We start from the raw sequence: 22,903 nt of genomic DNA, 5'->3' as shown, positions 1-22,903 counted from the left end.
TGTATAGTTTCAATGATTTGGCCTTAACAAAATGCACCTTCTTTAACAAAAAAAAAAAAGCATTAAAGAAAAAGGAAAATCAGACAATAACATAATCATCACTATTCGGCCCAGCAGTAACGTGCAAGGCCCACCTGGTATGCTGGCCTGGTGATCATCAGCTTGACACTGACGGTGTCTGTGGTTTGCTTGCCGCGGAGGAACAAGAGAGGGACAAGATTAATTCAAGAATTTTCATCCATCTGGCCACAAAAAAGGGTTCTCATTTGCAGCTTTAAACCCAGATTTGTCTCAAGCTCGCTGCAGTCTATAGACGCCATCAGGTTAGCAAAGCCTCACTTTTAGAAACTCTCACAATTTTTCTCTATTTTTTTCAATTATTTGTTTTTGTTTTTTGAAATTTCTCGTGTGCTAATAGCATGTGTTTATTAGGATTTGCCTTGTGTTATTGTTTTCTTGGTTACTGAGAAAGCCGGAAAAAAATGCGGCAAAATGGAGGTGAAGAAATGAATAAATTGCACTGTACAATTTTTAAGGAAAAATAATCGAGTAAATAGTTAATTAAACCAAATTTATCTATTCATTTGGATAAATTTGTTGACATTCATTGAAAGATCATGAGTTGTTTGTTTGCTTACATCCACATTTGGAGGAGGGATACTTATCGGTTGACTTTTAACTTTTCGTTTTTTAAACTTCAGCAATGCCTGACTATTTTCTCAAGTGTTAATTCAAAATCCATGTTTGGCTACTGCTACAATCAGATTGGAATCCCTAAAGGAATAATTCATTTCTTCTAATGAAAAAGATAATACTAGTAAGTTCTTCGGTAATCATTTACTCCTAGACCTAGTCATGTTGAAGTGAAATGCAAGAATAGAATATAGTCTATGTTTTACTGAAAAAAGTGATAGAGATTGCTTTTTCTGAACATAAAAGGTAGCAAAGTAATTTTCTACTTGCACTTTGTAACAACTAACAACACGGGCAGAAGCTGCTGAGGGTACTATCAATGTTATTGTCTATCTGAATATATGACTGTTATAAGAATGGGTACAGAAGCACCTATGCCGATGCATAGGTGTCTTTGCAAGGTCATGCTTCTTAAGCCAATATGGTTTGGGTATCATGCATTGCACTGCTACTAACTGATAAAAGTAATTAGATTTTCCGCCAAAAAATAGGTAGTTGAGCAGATTAAATAGTTGGTTAAGGTAGATGATCTATCAATCTGAAAGAAGACCCTACACTTCCATCTGAGAATAGGTTTATACAACAAGCACCATTAAGTTGCAATTAAGAGTAGTAATAGGTTGGTTGGACCTAGATGTCAGGACACCTAAGCTGCTTAATCTTTGGGCCTTCTGAACTTCTATATAGATTTTCAAGGTTTCAATTTTTCTGTCAGTCATAAATATGTTATATTTTCCCTTCCAGAAGTCTGGTAAAGATTTAATAACTGAACACTTATGTTAGTTAGAGTTTACGAAATAGTAAGAGCCCTTGGTTTACTCAGGGTCCCCAGTTGGTTGTTCATAAAAGGCACTGATTTTTTCTTGTTACAATATTTAAAGGACTTTGGCTTTTTATCATGATCAAGGATAGTAAAAGAACTTTACAACTTACAACTTTGAGGAGTTGAATTTGCAAAATTCATCTTGACATATGAAACCTGAAGAGGATGAGAGTTTCAAATTTTACTGTCAATAATAGAGAAAAATTCATTGTGCAACCAAAAGTAGCTTGCATCAACCTAAAGTATCTAGCACAGAGCTGTTTGAAATGATAAATGAACCGTTTTTTTTTTTTTAAATTTCAAATGCTAAACAACCCAATTCAGGCAACAATATTGCTCTTATATTCCTGGCTAAGGTTGGTTTCAAACCGGGCAAGCCTTCCAGATATAATAAGCGATTTCCTTTTGAAACTGAATGATGCTTTAGTAACATTTGAAACTTTCGGTGACAAAGCTTGGTAGTATGCAAAATTCAGTTCCAATAACTATAAGATGCATGTTAATCGTTTACTGTTTTGCTTCTCTTTTATTCCATTATTCTAGACTCCTCATCATATTTTGGCATAAAGCCTGTCTGCAGTAGGCAGGACTTGTTATTTGAGAGGAAAATACTTTCTTATTCTTGTTCTTTTTTTTTCCTGCCATTTCCAGTGGTAACAGACTTCTGAGGCAAACTCTGGGTAACCTTGTACTTTTACTAATGTCAAGTCCTCAGCAGGTGCCATGAGAGTTTGACTTTGATTATAGAGGGGTGTGATTTGTGAAGTTGAGTTAGGTTTTAATTTAAAACTTGTGCACAGCATAAAAATGGAAAACTTAGCGTGGTTAATATGAGGACTAATGCAGCTAGAGTAAAATCACAAATGGTTCAGTTGGTTCAGGAACTAACCATGACTATTTCAAATTTCAAAACTTGAGATGAAAAGAAAAAGAAATGAAGAAAGGTTCATTTTTCTGTTTGCTTATTAGTGACAGTGCGAGTGTGAAAATCACCTCTATGCACTAGGATATAGGCCTATTATGTGGAGTGTTTATGAACCTGATGTTGGACATGTACAGCTGAACATATGTTCAGAAATGGAAATATATATTTGAAATTAATATAGGATGGTCTCTTTTTTTCATGCTTAAATTTTCTTTGTACTTCATATATAGTAATATAGATTATCTGGTAAATGAAAGAATTTTACCTGCTATAGGCTGTTTCATGTTTTAAGATTTATTACCTCTTGTAGAGGGTATACATATGTTCCTTACCAACTTCTCTTTGTGCATAAATTCAAGCTACAGCCTTTTGAATGCTGGATGCTCTACTTAAGTTAGCAGTTAATTAAGTGATTGTTAATAACACACAGTGATTCACTTTATGGCCTAATATTATATTCACGTCTATGAAATTTCATTGCAGTCTTATATTATCTGGTTGTTTAAATATGCCTGTTTCCATTCCTCCCTTTTGTCCGTTGCATGTTGAGGTAAAATTAGGTCTCTGCTTTTGGTTCAAATGACCTACGTGTATTGGATCTTTTTGTGCAATCTGCTATCTAAATGCAATTTGGATAAACAAAATTAAAATAAGTTAAATAACTTAATGCCCGCTTATTAATCTATAGATGAACAGAAAAAATTATCAATGAGAATATGAAACTGTACCTAAAATGTGTAATAATAATAACAACAACAACAACAAAAAGAAGAAGAATCCTTCAAGTTGTGATCTATCTAGGTTCTTGTGTTTTTCGTCTTTAAACTGATCGTTAATTGCGCTGAACAGAATTATCAGAATCTCATGAATGAAATGAAGACACATTGGAGCGGGTAAAGAAAGAAGGAAGAGACTGAGCTCCAAACACAAAATGTTTTTTTCTTCCATTCTTTCTAATTTTTTAATGAAAATAACAGTAAGTTGATTCTATATAACTTATTGAGAAATGTTAATATTTGCACCAGATTGTATGTTTCCAAATTAAAGGGTAAAAGATTGTATGCTATGTGTGCCATCTGGTACAAGAGGAAATCTAAGTGGATGATGTTAATGATAGAGTGAAACTTACTGTCATTGCATATAAGTTTGCACTTATTGCTTAACCATGTCTTTAAAAGTGGATGTCATTAGAATAGAAAAAACAGAGTCTATCCTGAGTTTTTGAGTTCCTGCATATTGTTTTCTGTTTTTGTTTCTGTTGGCATAGTATTCATTTCTCGGTTGTGTGCACGTCTGTATTTGGTGGTCAGATATTCATTTCTTGTCTGCTTGATCTAGGCAATGAGAACAGAGAGGCCCTGGCACTTGATGAAAGCTTAGAGTAGATGACCTAGAACTATTTTTTGTGGTGAATGAAACATGAAAATGAGATTACTTAGATTTGGCCCATCTGACTATTGCAGCCATGATCATGGCTTTAACTGAGTTGGTGAAAGCTATCGAAATCATGCACCATGGAATACCCATGGAAAGCAACTCTGACTTTGTTCTCATCTAGGTCTGTTGACTTGTACTTTTAATACTTAATGTCTTCCAAAACGATACAGATGATGAATAGAATAGAACACTGTTGTTAACTGTTCTATTATGTGAATGCTACAAAATTGTTGTAGAAAACAGTGAAAGAAATGCATTCTTAATGATAAAATGAGTGAACCCCTTTGCGCTCTAGAAAGCATCTTGTTTATTTTGGAATCATGGATGACTGAAAATCCATTGGTGCAATTTACATTGGCGGTATCCATGTGATAACAATCGGGCTTCGTACTTTGTGCACTCCATCCTTCCACACCAGACCTCCGAACTCAGGCACTGTTTGTGGAGATTTTGTTGTGAAAGTGATCTTGTAAGACAGTTTCTGGTTTTTTCTTGTGAAATTTAGGGATTTCGGATCAACTTTAACGGTGGCGCCTTTAAATTGTGAAACTACTACATGGTAATTTGAAATAGGAGGGCCAACATTTGTGACAGTTCTGTGGAGGGTCAAAACTGAAATGGCTGTTGTATCTTCTGGGAAGACCACTGAGATTGCTGGGTAGTTCAAGTCTCCTGCACTGGCAAGGGTGTGGTGGCAGAATCTGTTTGAATACTTGCCAAAAACTTTCAGCTGCATTGTAGTTAATTTCTGTGTGCAGAGGAATTCAAAGTAATCCTGAGCTTCAATGTCATAAACCAAACCTGGGTCTAGAGCTTTCAATGGGTTTATGTGTCCAGCTCCATGATCATATGGAGTTGAAATTGCAGCTTCCGCTGCATCTTTGAGAGGATTATGGGTATTATCATGAACATAAGCTGTCGTCATCAGAGCAGATTTTATTGCTGCAGGACTCCATTCTGGGTGTCTGGCCTTGAGCAAGGCAGCAATTCCACTCACATGAGGGCATGACATGGAAGTACCAGATAATATATTGAATTTCACTCTCCTGTGATCTGTTTGAAGGCTTGATGGACCCAATTCTCCAGTCCAGGCAGCAAGAATGTTCACCCCTGGTGCGACCATATCAGGTTTCAGAATTTCAAATGTGAGGAAATTTGGTCCTCTGGATGAAAATGCTGCCACCACTGGAGATGGCCTAATCCCCAATCTGGTACCAAGAAATGCTAGAGTTGCAGTTGCTTTTCGACTTGTTAAAGCATAATGTTTGATTGCCTTCCCTTCCATCTCTCCCACAGCAAGTGCTGGAAGGAGGTGACAATCTGCAACAAGCTCCTCTCCATTTGCAGCTGTGTTTGTCAAAATCATTCCTATTCCACCCGCATCTTTCACTACCTGACCCTTTTGCACTCGAGGACTTATTCCACGGTCACATATCACGATTTTTCCAGAAACAATATGCGGATCTAAAGTTCCCTCTAGACATAATGAACTTGGATCAGGGCTGCTTGAATTACTACCCATATAAACAATAGGATATTGCTTGTTTGGCGACAAAAACCTCTGGCCTTTGTAGAGTGAAACTCCAGTTAGAGTTCTCCCAGTTCCTAGCTTAACGTCAGCTGGAAAGTCTCTATCCATGGTGCTAGCACCGACTGTAGTGATCCATGGTGATACATTTGTGAGGCTGACAGGATCTGGTCCTCCATTGCCAGCTGAGCAAGATACAAAAACACCCATCTCCATTGCTCCAAAAGTTGCTATTGCCAAACTGTCACGATAGTAAGATGATACCCCCCCACCCAAAGATATTGACAAAACACTTACTCCATCAGCCACAGCTCTGTCAACTGCCGACAGAATATCTGAGCTGAAGCACCCACCAGTCCAGCAAACCTTGTAAGCTGCAATTCTTGCACCAGGTGCCATTCCTCTAGCTGTTCCATAGGCATAACCTAGAAGATTTGCTCCACGTACTGGAGAGCCAGCAACAGTAGCTGCTGTGTGAGTACCATGCCCATCTTGATCTCGTGGTGATTTGTATTCGTTTTTCTCATTGATTTTTCCAGTAGCTGCTTCATATCCCCGATAGAATACTCTTGCACCCACAATTTTCCTATTGCAGTGATGCTTTTCAAAGCCTCGTCCAGTTTCACACGCTCCTTTCCAGTGGGCAGGTACTGGTGCCAACCCTGTATCATTAAAGCTTTCACTTTCAGGCCAAATTCCGGTATCAAGTACTCCAACTATGACATCATGGTCTGTAAGTTTTTGAGACCAGATGCTAGTGCTTTCTTCTGGTTCCAATCCAAGGAACATGGGACTCCTTGTAGTGTGCAGTTGATATTTCATCTCCGGAAGTATAGCAACTACACCATCTTCTTCTTCTAGCCTCTCAGCTTCATCTTCAGTTAACTGAGCAGCAACTCCGTGAAAGGCATTCTGGTAACTGTAAATTATCCTTTCTCCATCTCCATCACCTTCGCTCTGAGTGTTGGACATAATTACTGACTTTACTTTTGAAGAGTACCATTCTAGATGACTGGAGAATGATGCTGGCATCGCAGACTTGTCCATTTGGACGATGAAAGTCTTCTTTATCAATGGGTTGCTTGCCGAGAGGACGAGAGCAAAGGAAAGGCAGCTTGTTAGAATGAGAAACAGCCATTTTACTGGATTTTCAGTCATTATCAGGCAGAGAAAAAAGGATTTTTGCAAGGGGACAGAGCGGATGCAGAACAAATATGAGAAGGTTTGTGGAACTGGTGCTTTTGAGACTAGAAATATCTGAAGGGAGGGAGGGACCTTTTCTCTGTCTTCTTATGGTGGTAATTAAGGTGGTTGGTGATTCTTTGAATGCCAGTTGGATGGAGTTAGGAAACTTGACTGGTGAGGTGGTAGAAGTTAAAGCTGGTTACGGTCCTTGTGCGAGAGAGGGTTCTCATAGTCTTGGTAACTAGCTTGTCCCTATGGTTACCTAAACACATATCATGTGCCCCACACAGCACTAGCAAAGGCCGATCCTTGAAGGTTGGCTACTTTTCACTGGAGTAAATCAGTAGTAAATCCATGAAGCTTCTAGCGCCGTTGGATTTGGAGTTGTGATCTGACACAGAATTATGTAATGCTATTGGTGTTTTTGTATGTTAATCTGTGGTCATTCGGTCCCCAAGATCGCAGTATGCATGTACTCGCACATCTGTGCGCTGCGCAAGTATGAAAATGTTATTACTACATTCTTCTATAAAATTATAATGCCAAATTTCTACAATTCGCCCAGCAAATATGTTGAAGGTGAACAAGGCTTGCCATGTGGAGCTCTTACTTTCCCTTGATAGTGAAGGACAGAAGAAAATCTCACATGTTAGGTGCTGAAAGAAACTTCGTTGATAGTTGTCTCATTCCCCGTTTGTTTTCCACCTTATCCCACTGTTGAGTATCACCTTGGAATCTGATCAATTCTATGTACGAAATTTCATTGAGAATGCATAAACAATTAACAAGTTAATACGTTTGCTTTCACAACTCACATGCACATCACATCGGAAAAAAACCAAAAAGAAAGTAAGGGGATTCCAATCGAGGAAAAAGCTTTGACGGTAATAAGAAAAACATCACATCGATGATTCATGGTTGCATTATGGTGATGGCATGGCCGCTGGATCGTGTATAATTGCAACTCGTCTTCGATTGGGTGTTTCCCTTAAATCGAGGAAACAAAGTTAAGATGCCCGTCAGTGCTTTTATTTCTGTAGAGTAAAATAATAGCCCCGGTAAAGCTTGGGACTTGTCCCTTCTAGCCGGTCCCAATAAGAGGGCGAGAATTGAATTTTCCTAACACTTCATTTTTCCCGTAATGCCTAGGTGGCTAAGGCCTAAGGCAACCGAATCACGCAACCCCCAGGCTTTTGTAGGGATGATGATGGATATCCGATAATAGAATATCTGTGGATATTTAATTTGATTATATAAAATTAAAATATTTTATAATCAAATTTGAAATAAATTTAAATAGTAATTTTACTATTTGTATCAAGTATCATCTTTTAAGTATCTGTTATTCGAATTTAATTATTATTTATATATTTTTTATTATTTTTAATAATTAAATTAAAATTTTATAATTTTTATTAATTTTATAAATAATTTTTTTATTAAAAATTAATAAATATATAAAAAAATATTATTACTCTAATTATTAATAGAATGACATTAATATATTTAAATTAAAAAATTAAAAAATTATAAATAATATTTAAATAATATAAATATTATATTATATTATAAAAAATATAATTATTATTATATATATACTTTTAATATAAATATATTTACTTTTTATTTTGTGTTAATATTACAAAAATTATAATTTATAAAATTATTAATTATAATATATATTATTATTTATATAATCTTATAATGTATATACTTAAAGAAAGCTTTTGAAATTAGAACAGTTTCGAAACCTAAATTTTTTTTAATTTCATGAAATTAAGAACAAATTTATATAATTAATTAAATTAATTTATGAAACTATTATTATTAATTAACTTGTAATGTCTTTCAATATATATAGTTTATATATTGTGTTAATTTATAAAAAATATAATTACTATTATATATATACTAAAATTTTTTTAATATTTATTTTAAATATAAACATATTTACTTTCTATATTTATGTTAACATTACAAAATTATAACTTATAAAATTATTAATTATAATATATATAACTTTGTTTATATAAACTTATATAAACCTAAAGAGAAGTTGTGAGATTAGAATAGTTCTAAAACTTAGTTATTTTTTTTAATTTTATGTAATTAAAAACAAACTCGTATAGTTAATTAAATTAATTTATGAAATTATAATTATTAATTAACTTGTAATATCTTTTAATATATATACTTTATATATATATATATATTAGATTCATTTATAAAAATATAATTACTATTATATATATATATATAAATATTTTTGATGTGTGTGTATGTACTTTAAATATAAATATATATACTTTCTATTTTGTGTTAACATAATAAAAATTATAACTCATAAAATTATTAATTACAATATATATATTTTTGTTTATATAAACTTATAACATATAAATTTAAAGGGAAGTTATGAGATTATAATAGTTAATTAGATAATTAGATACCATTAAGAAGATTTTAATAATTTTTTATCTAATCGGATATTTAAACGAGTTAAGGTAATTATAAGGTAGTGAAAATGTATTAGGATTAGAATTAGAGTAATAATTTTTAAAATTATTCGAATCGTTAATAGGGTTAAAGTATTTAATTTTTAATAAGATTAGGGTTTGAGTACTTTAAAATTAATAAATACTGATATCCCTAGGCTTTTGGCAGTGACTACTTACTAGAAATTAACTGGATAGGATGGAGTGGGTTAGGACTTATTCGGATATATGTACACATGGGAGAAAGTTGGGTTCTGTCCTGTGGCCTAGATAGATGCTGCATGTAGTTATCTAGATTTTGAAAGACATGGCAACTTCCCCAAATATATGATAAAAGAACTGCATTTCCGGTGCTCTTTGTTGTTTATTCAGCCTTATTTTAGCAAAAGTTGAAGAGCGCCACGTCTGGTGAGTCATAACCCCATCCAATAGTTTCAATAATGAAGAGAAGTAAAGAGAGTAAAAAGATTAAGGTGAAATTGCAATAACTTAATTAGGCTAGGTGAGTGCTTGGGTCTTCCCTCACTAAAATACTACTTACTAATTTATAAACATAATGTTTTTACTTTTCAGGACGAAAGAAGCAGCGCCATCAACACGGTCCTACTAGTAGCTCAGCTCATGTGCATATGCCTCTCCAGAAACTGTAAAAACGACAACCACAGCAAGCAGTGATTAATGGTGGTGTTGAAGAGTCCCTCTCTCATATTTAGTGCTGGTAGCAGTCCGTTCAACGGCTCCATATCAAGCATTTATGTCCATATTTAAAGCCATCACAGCGGCAACGGCAACTTTCAAAACTTAAATCAGCAGTGCCTTTATTACTCCCATCGTCTCTCGTTGAATTCCTGCTGGGGCCTCTTCGAATCAATCAATGCACAAAAATTTGGAGTGGTCGAATGTATATATGGTTCAAAGGTGAGAGGGTCAGGCCTTGGGGGAGAGGGCTTTTCAATACTTAAAAATCCAATCAGTCCTATTGTTGTCATGACCACGTGGCCGTTTCTCCTACTCTTCATGTTATCATCTATCATTTTCCCGTTGCTTTCACTAATTAATGGCGAAAATTATAATAAATTGATGTTTGATCAAGGGAATGAAAAAAATAGGATGGACTAAAATATATTTTTCAACATAAGATCATACGATAGCACCTTATAATATTTACATAACAAGTAATTAGTTAAATGAGATCACTACATATATATCTTTTATTTTTTTTCTTTCTTCTGAAATTAAATATAAGTATTGGGTTTATAAATTGAAGTGTGGTACAAGTAAGGTTTAGTTTTTCATTTTTTCTTCTCCCGAGGTTTAGTGTGATATAATAAAACCAAATGTTGCGCCATGACACATGCATATACCTGAATATATTTAAATAAAAAAACAATAATATACCATATATAGTGCATGAAAATTTGTTATAGACAACTAGACCAAGGCATCTAATAAATAAATAGACTATATATTGGAATTGGGAATATCTGAATTTAATTATTACTATTAAGTATATCAAGAAATTTGTGGATAGACACCTTGACGCAAAGGAAACAAAATGAGAGCGTGTAGGATCGATATGTGTAATCCCCACAAAAGAAATTGCTGCAACAGAAAGAAACACTAGGAACTTGACATCGCTAGACTTGGGCGGTTGCTTTTGTTGCTTTCACCCACAAAATGCTGTTAGAGAGGGCTAGGATTTTGACTTTAATGATTTAAAGCAAATTATTTATTCTCTTTTAATTTTGGATGAAATGATCACGTAATTAAGTATCCTTAATTAATTAATAAATACCTAATCATTAATTGTTTCGAACTTCTGAGATCCTGATCCTCCGGCTAGGCCAATATGTCCTTTTTCAAGTTCAAGTCACAAAGCTTTCAAAAAATAAGAATGTTTTTGTTATGTTCATGAGTCCATGTCTTCCTGTAAGTGTGTAATGACGTAACAACATAGGTCCATGTATTCCCCTATGTAGATGTTACATGACAAAAATTGGTTAACTCGAAATCAGTTCTCTGTATTGCATGTTGTGTAAGAACTCATTTGTAGCTGCACTTGGGTATTTGTCAATGATAAGAACACGTATTCCATATTCAAAAAATTGATTCCAATCCCTTTCTCTTAAAAAACCACAGTTTTTAGTCTGTGAAGAGTTTCTCTTCCTCTCTCTCATGAACTGATTGGAATAAATGGGGGCCTAAGGCTCCAGAAGATGCAGCAGTAAGCCCAGATATGTTCGTTGTTTAACTGCATAACTTCCAGGCCCAAAAAATGAGTGTTTGGGTTCTTGCATAGAAGGAAGAAGATTTGGAGAGAGAGAGGAGAGATGACTATAGCTTGGTATTACTACGAAAGGCTGCAAAAAACACAAGCTTTGGACCCTTAATCACAAAGCACAAAGGACCAGGGAATTTATTTCCAATGAAGTTTATTGAGGCACGCACTTTGTCCCTTAAAAAAAAAATTGTACTGTACGTACTTCGGCTCATAAAATCAACGGAAATTAATACAAAAAAGATAGGGAAAAAACCAATAAATAGCAGTAACAAGAATGTTCTGACTTCTCGACTCATTGTCAAAAGTTAATTATTAGAGGAAGTACATTAGCCGCTGGGCGTGCTGACTATTTGCAGCCATTCATCTTAAACTCCCAGCAAAACTATTCATATACCTGAGTTTATAGGGACAAATCGTTGCCCTTTGTTTTACTGTTACACCATATAAGAGTAGCTTTTAAATGATATTAAATACAAAGCCAGTCAATTTGGTCAGCGGACTTCAATTTTTTTAACCGAATTGATCCAACATAATTGACTTTCCCACTTAATTGATTTGAATTAATCAAATTTTGTCGATTAATTTTGTTAAATTGATTTTAATTCGACTTTTGTTCACTTCTAATTAAGGGTCTGGTTAACAACTACTTATACACAATTGTTAAAGTTAAAATTTAGTTTTAAAAAATATTGTTTATCTAATACACTATTCTCACAAATTTCAAAAACAAATAATATATAAATTATAAAAACTTTATTACCATATCACCTTAATAAGTTTTTAGAAGCACTCTTTATAATATTTGTTTATAATTAATAAAATTGTCGCTAATGAGTGCCTTAAGCATATTTAAAATTATAATATTAAATAATATATTCTTTTAATATATTGAAAATCATCTATTAACAGTCAACTGCTACATTTAGTACATGAATATTATTATAAATATTTCATTTAATATTAATGTTATCATAAATATTATTTTAACTAAACTTAAAAAACTCCTAAAAATTTTCATAAAAAGAAATAAGAAACAGTAGGGCTGTTTCTCTCTTTTGTTTTTTTAACAAAATACGGCCCGACACTGAGAATGAGACTCGAATTGAATGCAAGGAGGCAGAAGTCAAGCGCATTTAAGTCTGGCAATATTATAGAAAACTTAAACACGAATGCCACGTGTAATATGGAGAATATATAGCTAAGTCATTTCTTCCTTATTCTTTTTTAATTTTTATACCTTTATTTGGTTGATTTTTGAAGTGGGGAATAGCTATTTTTCAAAATCTTGATTTAGCCATTCTTCACTTTTCCATGTTAATGGCTATTTCATGACTATGAAATAGGGTTAAAAATTTATTAGATAAAAATATCTTTATTTATTAAAAATAATTATAATTTACAAATAGATAATGACAATAAAGAAAAAGTAAAAACAAAAACAAAATTAAAATAAAAAATTATTAATGTTTAAATTTTTAATGAAAATAGAAATTAAAAGATTAAAAAATAAAAAGAAATTGAAATGAAAAATCATATTAATAATTTAATAATAAATTATTAATATTTTTAAAAATTTAATGAAAATAAAATTAAAAGATTAGAAAAACAAAAATATTATTAAATTATAATAATGAGCAATTTTATTCAATTTACTAAATATAATAAAAAGTAATTTTGTCATTTTATTATTTATTTTTAACTATTTTTGTCAACCAAATATCACAATAAATTATAACAATAATTCATACTCTATTTTATTGCATGAATCAAAATACACAATAATCATTTTATTTTATTTTTATAAAATAATTATTTTATTTTATTTTATTTTATTCCATTACACAAACCAACGTGTCGGAAGGGTAATTGGACTCGCGACTTGTGTGGATAGACAGACATGCTATGGAAATTTGACGATAACTAGAAGCAGTAATATTATGACTAGTTTTTTTTCTGGGAATTTGTCAGATTAATAAATTTGGTCGGTTGAGACATGTTCAGCACGGATTACTGGCAACGCCATTTGGAGGTGGGTGGATCAGATTTGCGTGAAGAGGATTGCGGAATCTGTCTCGAAGCAAGCGTTTTTGTTCATGAGCCCACAGCCAGCAGGCAGAAGCCCGCCATGGAAGCCGAAGCAAATAATCATATTTCCTTTCGCTAAAAGCTGGACAAGAGAAAGCTTCTCTCTCTCTCCCCGCCTTTTCTTTTCTTTTCAAAACCTCAGTATTAATGAGCAATGGGAGGCTCCCACAGTCCCATTCGGCAATTTAGGGGTGTCAATGAGCTGAGAGGAGCTCGAGGAGAGCAAACCCAACACTAGCTCATTTATTCCAGTGTTTATCGGGTTCCATGCTGCTTCAACTTCAAGCTCGCTTTTTTAAGTTGTCACCAATTTCGAGCTTGACTCACATAAATGAACTGAATTTCAACACCTAAACCAGTTCGTGCATGAGCTCCAGTATGATCGCGGAATGCAAACAAGCTCGTTAATTTTGACAAGTCAAGGGGGCTAAGTCCCTACGAGCCCCCCTTGGAGCTTTGCCACTGCTGCCAAATAACCTTCGAGTTTCACTTATTTTGTAAGGTCAAACGTACTTAATTTGCCAAATGTATAAACAAATAGTCCGAATCCGAATCCGGTTGAATTTATTTCCAATAACTTACTGCAACTCACGTGCTCACGTGTACTTTCTATAGCTCCTACTAGTTGGATTTGTACATAAACTAGCGATTTTATTGTTCCCAACAAAATAACCACAAATTGCAAAGACGGAGTCATAACTTCCATTGTCAATTTGTAACAGTTTCCATATATATATAACGGACTCATACTTAGACTTAGACATATTCCTATTCTTCCTAGACAACGCTTAGCTTAATTAATTTTATACTTTATCCATTGTAGAATGAACCTTTTTATTCCTCTTAATGTAAGCTAATTGGTCATGAAATTTGTTTGAGATTAAGAAAATTACAATCAGGTTGGGGATTTTGAAGGAACGGCCTCTATTGGATAAAGGTTGATACAATCGCTCCATGGGTTCTTCTTGGACTCCCCAACTATGGGCCTCACACATTCCAAACCGAAGCTGTTACACTTTGGTCCAGTACCCATACCCAGCAGCCACACCTTGTCACCTTCCTTCACGCGTTCCTTGGCCTCCATGTAAGCTAACTCGTACCACATTGAAGAAGAAGACTGGTTCCCGAACCTATGCAGTGTCATTAAAGCAGCTTCAATATCTCTCTCATCAAGCTTTAACGCTTTGGCTATCTCTCTTATGACCGCCCTTCCGGAAGTTGGCAAGCAAAAATGTTGTATCGCAGTCTTAAAACTTGGCATGTAAATCTTCCCTGATTTCTTAATGAATTTCATTCGTATGATAGAGATAGCATGCCTAAGTTTTGCCTTGAAGGGCAAGATTTGCGAACCAAGGATTGTTATGTGTGACCTGAGAATTTCTCCCGCAGCTTGTAGCAAATCTTTGTTAATGGTAACCCCCAGTTTTCCACCAGTATCTTCTTCACGAATTACCGTCAAATAAGCTTTGTCCTCAAAGGCTGTTTGGGTTCTCAGGGTGCGTAAAAGCTTGTATTTCGATGATTTGCTTGCTTCTTTTTTGTTTGTAAGCAAGACTGCTGCGCTGCCCATCCTGAAGAGGCAGTTAAGGAGCAACATAGACCTTTCACGACCCGAATACCAACCTGCAGACAAGATTTCAGTGCTAAGAACAATGGCAATAGAGTTCCTGTTAGTTTTGAGAAGATTTTGAGCCAAGTCAATGCCAATAGCTCCTGCACTGCACCCCATACCTGAAAGGCTATAGCTCTTCACATCACTTCTCATGGAGTATTTGTTCACGATAATGGAGGAGAGAGACGGTGAGGGGCAAAAGCCACTACAGTTTATGATGAGTATATCGATATCGCGAGGAGAGAGTTTGGCTTTGGATAAAAGATCATCCATTAGAGGGAAGAGAACCATTTTGGCTTCTTTAACGTATTCTCGTTGATGGGTTTTTGGAGGAATGCAGTGTAAGGCTGGAGGAAGATATGTGTCTTCGCTCAGTCCCGAAGAAGCGAGTATTTTGGCCATGAACTCTACACTTTCACTGTCAAAAGATTCAATCATGGAGGCGTGTTCTGTGAAGTGAGAGAAGGGGACTTTACAACAGTTTGGCGGTTTGAAACATGAGAAGTCTACAAGATAGACTGACGAAGGTTTGAAGGCGAAGGGTCCGACTCCGAGGAGAAATAGAAGAAGGAAAGAAAATAATAGTAGGACTTGGAAAATGGGTTCCCATTTGTGGAAGACAAACAAACCTTCGAGGGACATGAATGCAAGTATAAGAGTAGAAAATGGAAGTAGCTCCAGGGGGATTGAATAAAGGTGCTTAGATAGCACGGTGGAGAGGAAAATGCCGATGGTGTTGGAAACTGAATCTTGCTTAAGCTCAGGCAGAAGAAGAGGATCCATCCTGGAGACCCAGACGAGGTGAGATGCTTAATTTTTAAGTGGTATCTTTTTTGGGATTTCGTCTGCCTTTTGGGGAAGGGTTTAAATGGAAGTGTAAATAGGCCAGATCAACCTGTGTCAATGTCATGTAGCAGCAGCCAATCCAGTTTAAACTGCACTATAATTAAAATACATCCCAGGACTTTCAGTAACATTTATACTCAAATGGAGTGACATGCTTTCATGGTTATGGAACAAAAGGAAATTATTTGAACTGGGGATCTTCCTTTTGGAATTACGTGCTTATTTGGTTTAATTTTTTTTTAATTTATCTATCTCTTAAAAGTAAAAATTATGCAAAATATAAATTTTGAATTTTTTTAAAAAATAACTTTTTTAAAAAAAATAAAATTTTAAAAAAAGAGTTTCAAAAAAAATTTCTATGACGAGTTTTTTCTTCTCTTTTTTTTAAAATACAGGAGAATTTTTAATTTTATTTCAAAAATATTATCATCTATTAAAAATAATTACAATATTATCCTCTCAAAGAAAGAAATACCTTCAACAATAATTTTAACCAAAATTATAACGTGTAAAAAAAAACTTATAAAAAAAATTTATCAAACAATTTTAGCTTAATTTTAAAAACTATTATTTTTCATAAGAGATTTATAATAACTTTTAAATTAAAAAAAAAATCAGGTCAAACAGACTCTATAATTACTAATAAAAGGTTTTGATTTTCATTCACTTACTGATACAATAAGGTAAGTTTGAAGTTAATTTTTCAACTCAAGAAGATTTGTATGCTTCCAAATTTAAATTTTGGTAAATTTTAGTGGGGGCAAAAGTGTGTATATATATATATTTAGTACTATTTTTAGATTTTCTATAGTAATTTCAATGAATCTTCCAACATTCAGTGGGGGCAATTGAGCCCCAAAACCTCAATATGTAGATCGATCCCTGTCTATGACTAGTAATTTGGTTATATTTTCAAACACACATTACAGTGTGCGCTGAAATATGTATGCTGAAATCACTTTTTTTATTTTTTGAAAGAAACTTTTATTTGATAATAAACTTGTTACATACACATGTAGCAACATCCGATGGTTGTCTTACGGTTTGAATAATATACCTATCGAGCCTAAAAGTGCAAACCACCTGTTGTAATAGTATCATACATAATTGAGTTGTCTCCAAAATCCGTTGAGGAAGAACGGGAAATCCCATCCCAACGCGAATGAATGACAAACTAGTAGAGTTCATTTGTTTCGCTGTACAACCATTGATTGTCATCGATAGTAGCATTAATTTGCCGTGGCAACAGGCATGACCGCCTGCTACAGCCTAGTTGAATTTTAGTTGAAACGAAGAAAGTCAATGCAACTTTTCCTTTATTGGAACGCTGCGTATCAGCCATGGTCTTTAGTTTTTGAAAACCATCACCGTTCCCCTACTGTATTCCCAAAAAGGCAAAACCAGCAAGTGACCCAAACATGTATAGATGACTGGGAAATTTTACTATACATTGAACTTAATGGTTTTACGAAAATTAATATTTTGATCACTTAGCTGTTTCAAGTTTACGATTATCTTATGTAAATTTTTTTTATGTTAGTTCACCTTAATTATGAAACATCAGTTCATTTATCACGTGATCAAAATCATTTTGATATAAAAAAAAACACATTAAAATTTATTTTTTAACAATTAAATGAATAAAATATTAATTTTTATAAATGTTAGTGATTAAAATATAAATTTTCAAAATTAGGTTATTAAAACAAAAATTGTGTAAAAGTTAAGTGATTAAATAAGATAATTTACTCCATCTAATAGAACATTTTTTATGTATTTGAATTCATAAATATTCTCATGAGTGCAAAAGCTGGTGGCAAAATACAAACTAAATCTATTAGATGTAGTAATATACAACTTAATCACCAAACAGTATGTGGTGATCATATAGAAGTAGAAATTCGTCCATGAGCATGCAGCACATTCCGTAGGGGATGTAGGAGGTGAGAAAATATCTGCTTTCATGTAATTGTCCAAAATCGAATGATATTCCACATATCCTCTTAAGAAAAGAAAAGTTCACAAGCAACATAAAATTTACATTTTTTAAAAATAAATAAATTAAAGTAGTGTTTCAAATGTCAGCTCAGCGCGAAGCATCGTGGTTCACACACAGGCCGAAGATGCAATCTCGTGGCTGGAATCCTCACGAGGCCCACCATGATACGGCCTTTAGTGAGAATGGGTTCAATGGGTTACTCAGCTTGAGGGCGCTAGGGAGTAAAAATGACCCAGGCCCATCTCATTCTCATTTTCCTTTTTCTAATTATTTTTTGAAAATGGTCCCAAACATTATCATTAAACACCCTCGCTGTTTTGTTCACACGACCTGAAATGGAAAGGCCAATGCAACCCGTGAATGCTGTCCCACAATTTCACTCATACCAGTTATAAATAAAGACTGAGAATGGGAGAACCAAACAAAATTCGTATCAAAAAGCTTTCTCCAAACAAAATTCGTATCAAAAAGCTTTCTTTCTTTCACTTTTTCTTGTCTTTTGTCAGAGAATCTTCCACACCCTCTTTTTGTTCGGTTCCATTCCCTATCATCTAAGCATCTATGTATCTGTTCATCATTAACATATTGGACTAGACAAGTGGGAGGGAAAGAAAAAAGGCCCCGTAAGCATTATGGCTAAGTTTTGGTGTTCCTTGTGCATAATCATAATACTTCAACTGTCAAAATTGGCCATTTCTCGGCGTGAACAAGTCCCAACACCACCGCTTCCAGTCCTACCGCTCCCAACATTTTCCCAATTGAAATGGCAACAAAGAGAGCTCATAATGTTCCTCCACTTTGGTGTCAACACATTCACAGACTCCGAATGGGGAACCGGCAAGGAAAACCCAGCCATATTCAACCCTGCTGGTCTGGATGCCAAGCAATGGGTTACCACAGCTGCAGAGGCGGGGATTTCTCTCATGATCCTCACGGCAAAACACCATGATGGCTTTTGCTTATGGCCTTCTAGATACACTGATCATTCTGTTGTATCTAGTCCTTGGAAAAATGGCCATGGGGACGTGGTGCAAGAGTTTGTCAGTGCAGTCAAGGCTCATGGCGGGATTGATGCTGGACTGTACCTGTCACCCTGGGATCGCCATGATCGGAGATATGGACAGGATTTGCAGTACAACGAATACTACTTAGCTCAGTTGCAAGAGCTGCTTATCGAGTAAGCTAAAAAACAATATCTTTTCACTTTATTGATCTTCCATTTATTCTTCACAAAATTCCAAAACCATAAGAAGGAAAGTATTTTTTAACGATGGTAATTAAATTTATTATCATTATTGTACTTGACTTTCGTTTGTTGTCACATGCATTTGCAAGGTATGGGAGCGTGAAGGAGATATGGTTTGATGGAGCAAAGGGTAAAAATGCAAAGAACATGTCCTACTACTTCACAGATTGGTTTGCAATGGTGAGAGAGTTGCAGAGTTCAATCAATATATTTTCTGATGCCGGTCCCGACGTGAGATGGGTGGGAAATGAGCGTGGATTTGCCGGAAACACGAGCTGGTCTACCATCAATAGTACCTCCCTGTCAATAGGAAATGCAAGCATTATCGAGTAAGTATACAGATGTCTTCAGTTTTTTTTTTTTTTTTTTTTGTGAAGTTATGCGTAGGCATAATTACAGATGTCTTCAGTTTATAACCATTTTACCTCTACACTTTGAACTCTACAGGGAGGTGAATTGCAAGTAAAGTAAGAAAATAAAAAAGAATAAGCTGTGAATAGAAAATGTTTTAAAGATTGATATAAATTTAATTTTATGTTACTGAATAGATCCTTTCCCTTTTCTCATATTCCAAATCCCTTTTAACTTGCGTTGATTAGTTAAAGAACATGTAATCTCTGTCCTCTCATGATTTTAGTTAGTTTCGGGTGTGCACCGCCTTAAGCTAGCTAGGGAAGGTTTTTTCAACTCTCAAAAGTAAATGTTCTAGCGGTTTACCGAACAACTTTGATTAGCAGCTGTATCCCATTAGAGCACTTTGTAGCTATCAATCAATAAAGTCATCCATGTGAGTTGCGAACTTCCCAACTAACAGTTGCTTTGTTTCAATAATGCAGTTATCTCAACACGGGTGATCCAAAAGGGACAAACTGGTTGCCTGCAGAATGTGATGTTTCAATTCGAAAAGGATGGTTCTGGCATAAATCAGAGTCACCAAAGAAGTTAAGCGAGCTTTTACAGATTTATTACAATTCAGTAGGAAGAAATTGTGTCATGTTACTTAATGTGCCACCCAATTCAACGGGGCTTATATCTGAAACAGATGTTCAGAGATTAAAGCAATTCAGAAGTGCAATTGACACCATATTTTCTACCAATTTGGCAGAGAAATGTTCCATAAAAGCTAGTAGCCAAAGAGGGGGAAAGGGAGGTGGTTTTGGCCCCGAGAATGTGTTGGATAGTGATCATCTCTGGACCTATTGGGCACCAAGGGATGATGGTCACAAAAAGGAACATTGGATTGAGATCAGAGTACGAAATGAAGGGCTGAGATTCAATGTGGTCAGAATTCAAGAAGCAATAGGGCTTGGTCAAAGGATCGTAAGGCATGAAATTTTTGTAGATGGCAAGAAACTAGTGGAGGGGACAACAGTGGGACATAAGAGGCTTCACAGACTTGAAGAGGTTCACGGTCTTGTTGTGAGGATCATAGTTAAGGAATCGAGGGGATTGCCTTTGATCTCTTCCATTGGCCTGCATTTTGACCCTTACTGGAACCCAAATGAGCAGTTATTATTTTAGGCCTGAAGCAGTCTTTGACTCAAAAAGTGGCCTTTTTAAGCTTTCAGGCTTTCAGCTGCCTGCTTTTTGCCTTTCCGTATGTTTCAGGCCCATGCCTTTCTGCTTGATCTATTTGTCTTCATATGTAATAAAGGTTGCTAAAGGCATAACGGAAAAAATATATATATATATATTTGAAATTCTCAATCAATATCTACTGCATAAGGCGATATCTTGGTATTCACATCACAAACTGTTACTACCAATTGATATTAATAGCTAATAATAATATAAAAAGAATATCAGCTCAAGCTTGAAGCTCTCAAAAAAAAAAAAAAAAAAGTTTGGCTGGCAGGATCAAGATCCTTGAAATCCTATAGTCTCTCCACTTCTTGTTAAATAGTTTGTAATATAAAAAACTTTTATTCAAATGTGATTATTCAAGTTAAGTTATTATTTAGATTAAGACACGACTCATGAATAAAGAAAAAATTATTTCAAACACAATTGTTAAATACATTGATTAACTATTCATTATTTTCAAACATATACATTTCTTAAAACTTAACGAAAAATGTCTATTGAAACAAATTAAACACAACCTTTCAATATTTATAAAAAATATATATATTCAACCAGACTTCATTCATTTAAAGCATTATTCAAAAAGACTATTGTATCCTAGAAAATCCAGAAAGTGTGTTATAGCATACTTCAAGTGCACTTTCTTCTTTTTTCTTTTTCTACTAATTTTCTAACACTTCTTTCTTTTCTTAATTTGATTGTTATAACGTGGATTATTTTTTAATAGATACAGCATGATTTGCTGATTATATCTTCCAGGTTAACCGTAGCTGTTCGTAGATGGGGCAATAACAACTACAACTCCTTTAATAATACCTAAAAAATTAGTTTAAAAATTGGCAATCATGAATATGAGATAGTCATTCAAAAAAAAAAATTATTCTTTTGTCATTATGCTTATAAAATAGTCATCAGAGAGGTGAATTAAGAGGAATTTTTTGGCTTATTTCTAAAGTGTTATTAAAGCATGCAGCATATGCTTACATTTTTAATTATTGAAGTACGTACTTTATTCTCTCTTTCTCTAATTTATATAACAAACAATCTGATATCAAAATAATTTAATAAACCTAAAAGATTTGTGCCAAGATATTTTTTTACTGATTATTTGGTTGTAAAATACAAAAATCAATTCCCAGTTGACAAACTCACAAGGTGATCTGATTCTCCGCCAAAATAAAAATGAGGAAAATCCCCAATATTGTTGAGATACGGGCAGATGTTACTAAAATTAGGTATAAAAAATAGCAGAATCAGATCAGATTCAGGCTCCCAAGGAAATTCCATATTTCGCTGGCAGATTGAATGACCTAGAAGGAAATACCACCTTCTTGCTTTTCGCATTCTTATATTGCTAAAACGTGCATTATCTGGAGATGGAAATATTTTAATAGCACATGTTTTCCACCTGTGAGGGTCTAGTGTTAATTAGCTTGTAAAATCATACTGGTCATAAATAGCAATTGCCTCGGCATAATCGTCAAATGCTTGCCACATACTATTCGTTTCTTGAGCTTAATTAATTTGCTGGTTTCCATCAGAGAATTGACCAAAAAAAATGTAAAATAAAAAAAATGTGTCAATAAGGGCTATAATAATAACTTAATATTGAAAGTAGGGTTAGAGTTTATATTTAAAACCCACTTCTACTTACTTTTTCTTCAATTTAAGAAGAATTTAAAGTTTTTTCATTTTTGCTCTTTTTTTAATATTTATCTAAATAATTAAATTATTTATTTATCCGCCCACGGGGTGAATGTGCGTAGGGCAGGTTTTGTTAAAGTCAAGCTGTAATCCAAGCACCTCTAGGCCCATGTTTATTTGGTTGCCATAGGCCTGGAAATTGCCCAACGGAACTCCCACAGCTGACTTGACATTATTCAAAAATCCTTGGGTGGGATATTGCCCAATGCGATCAAACAAATCATTTATGGAAGAGGCAGTTCGCTATCAACTCGCAACCTTGTTACAATCAAATTCATTTGCCATTTGCCAATTGCCATCACAAGCTGACATGAACTAATTAGGGAGCTATGACTGCTTTATACTATTGCTTGGAATTGCTCTCATAAATTGCACAATTATGCTACTTTGGAGTATATGGAAATTATTCAATCTTTTAAATAAATTTATTTAGATATGTTTGTTTTTTTCCCTAAGAACA

The 22,903-nt window shown here is 34.4% G+C and overlaps 2 protein-coding genes, 1 long non-coding RNA gene and 1 pseudogene across 3 annotated transcripts; 2 read left to right on the top strand and 2 right to left on the bottom strand.

Annotated features, from left to right (window-relative positions):
• The first annotated feature begins 115 nt into the window (after positions 1 to 115).
• Positions 116 to 3,575, top strand: LOC18605444 (uncharacterized). Its single transcript, XR_001927139.2, has 2 exons — positions 116 to 323; positions 3,291 to 3,575. It is a non-coding gene; the product is annotated as an uncharacterized LOC18605444 (long non-coding RNA).
• A 586-nt stretch (positions 3,576 to 4,161) lies between these two features.
• On the bottom strand, positions 4,162 to 7,079 carry SBT1.3 (subtilase 1.3). Its single transcript, XM_007038448.3, has one exon. It carries the CDS (start codon positions 6,562 to 6,564, stop codon positions 4,228 to 4,230), a length of 2,337 nt encoding a protein of 778 aa, XP_007038510.3. The 5' UTR covers positions 6,565 to 7,079; the 3' UTR covers positions 4,162 to 4,227.
• Positions 7,080 to 14,347: 7,268 nt separating this feature from the next.
• Positions 14,348 to 15,847, bottom strand: LOC18605440 (3-ketoacyl-CoA synthase 5 pseudogene; annotated as a pseudogene).
• A 2,503-nt stretch (positions 15,848 to 18,350) lies between these two features.
• Positions 18,351 to 20,825, top strand: LOC18605439 (alpha-L-fucosidase 1-like). Its single transcript, XM_007038444.3, has 3 exons — positions 18,351 to 19,086; positions 19,245 to 19,484; positions 19,992 to 20,825. The coding sequence occupies exons 1-3, from the start codon at positions 18,542 to 18,544 to the stop codon at positions 20,674 to 20,676; spliced, it is 1,470 nt and encodes a 489-aa protein (XP_007038506.3). The 5' UTR covers positions 18,351 to 18,541; the 3' UTR covers positions 20,677 to 20,825.
• Positions 20,826 to 22,903: the final 2,078 nt, after the last annotated feature.

The sequence above is a fragment of the Theobroma cacao genome, chromosome 3 (assembly GCF_053813885.1).
Source record: "Theobroma cacao isolate CCN51 chromosome 3, ASM5381388v1, whole genome shotgun sequence".
Classification (NCBI taxonomy): Eukaryota; Viridiplantae; Streptophyta; class Magnoliopsida; order Malvales; family Malvaceae; genus Theobroma; species Theobroma cacao.
Note: the sequence above shows the minus strand (reverse complement) of the source record. Positions and strands in the feature narration are given on the sequence as shown.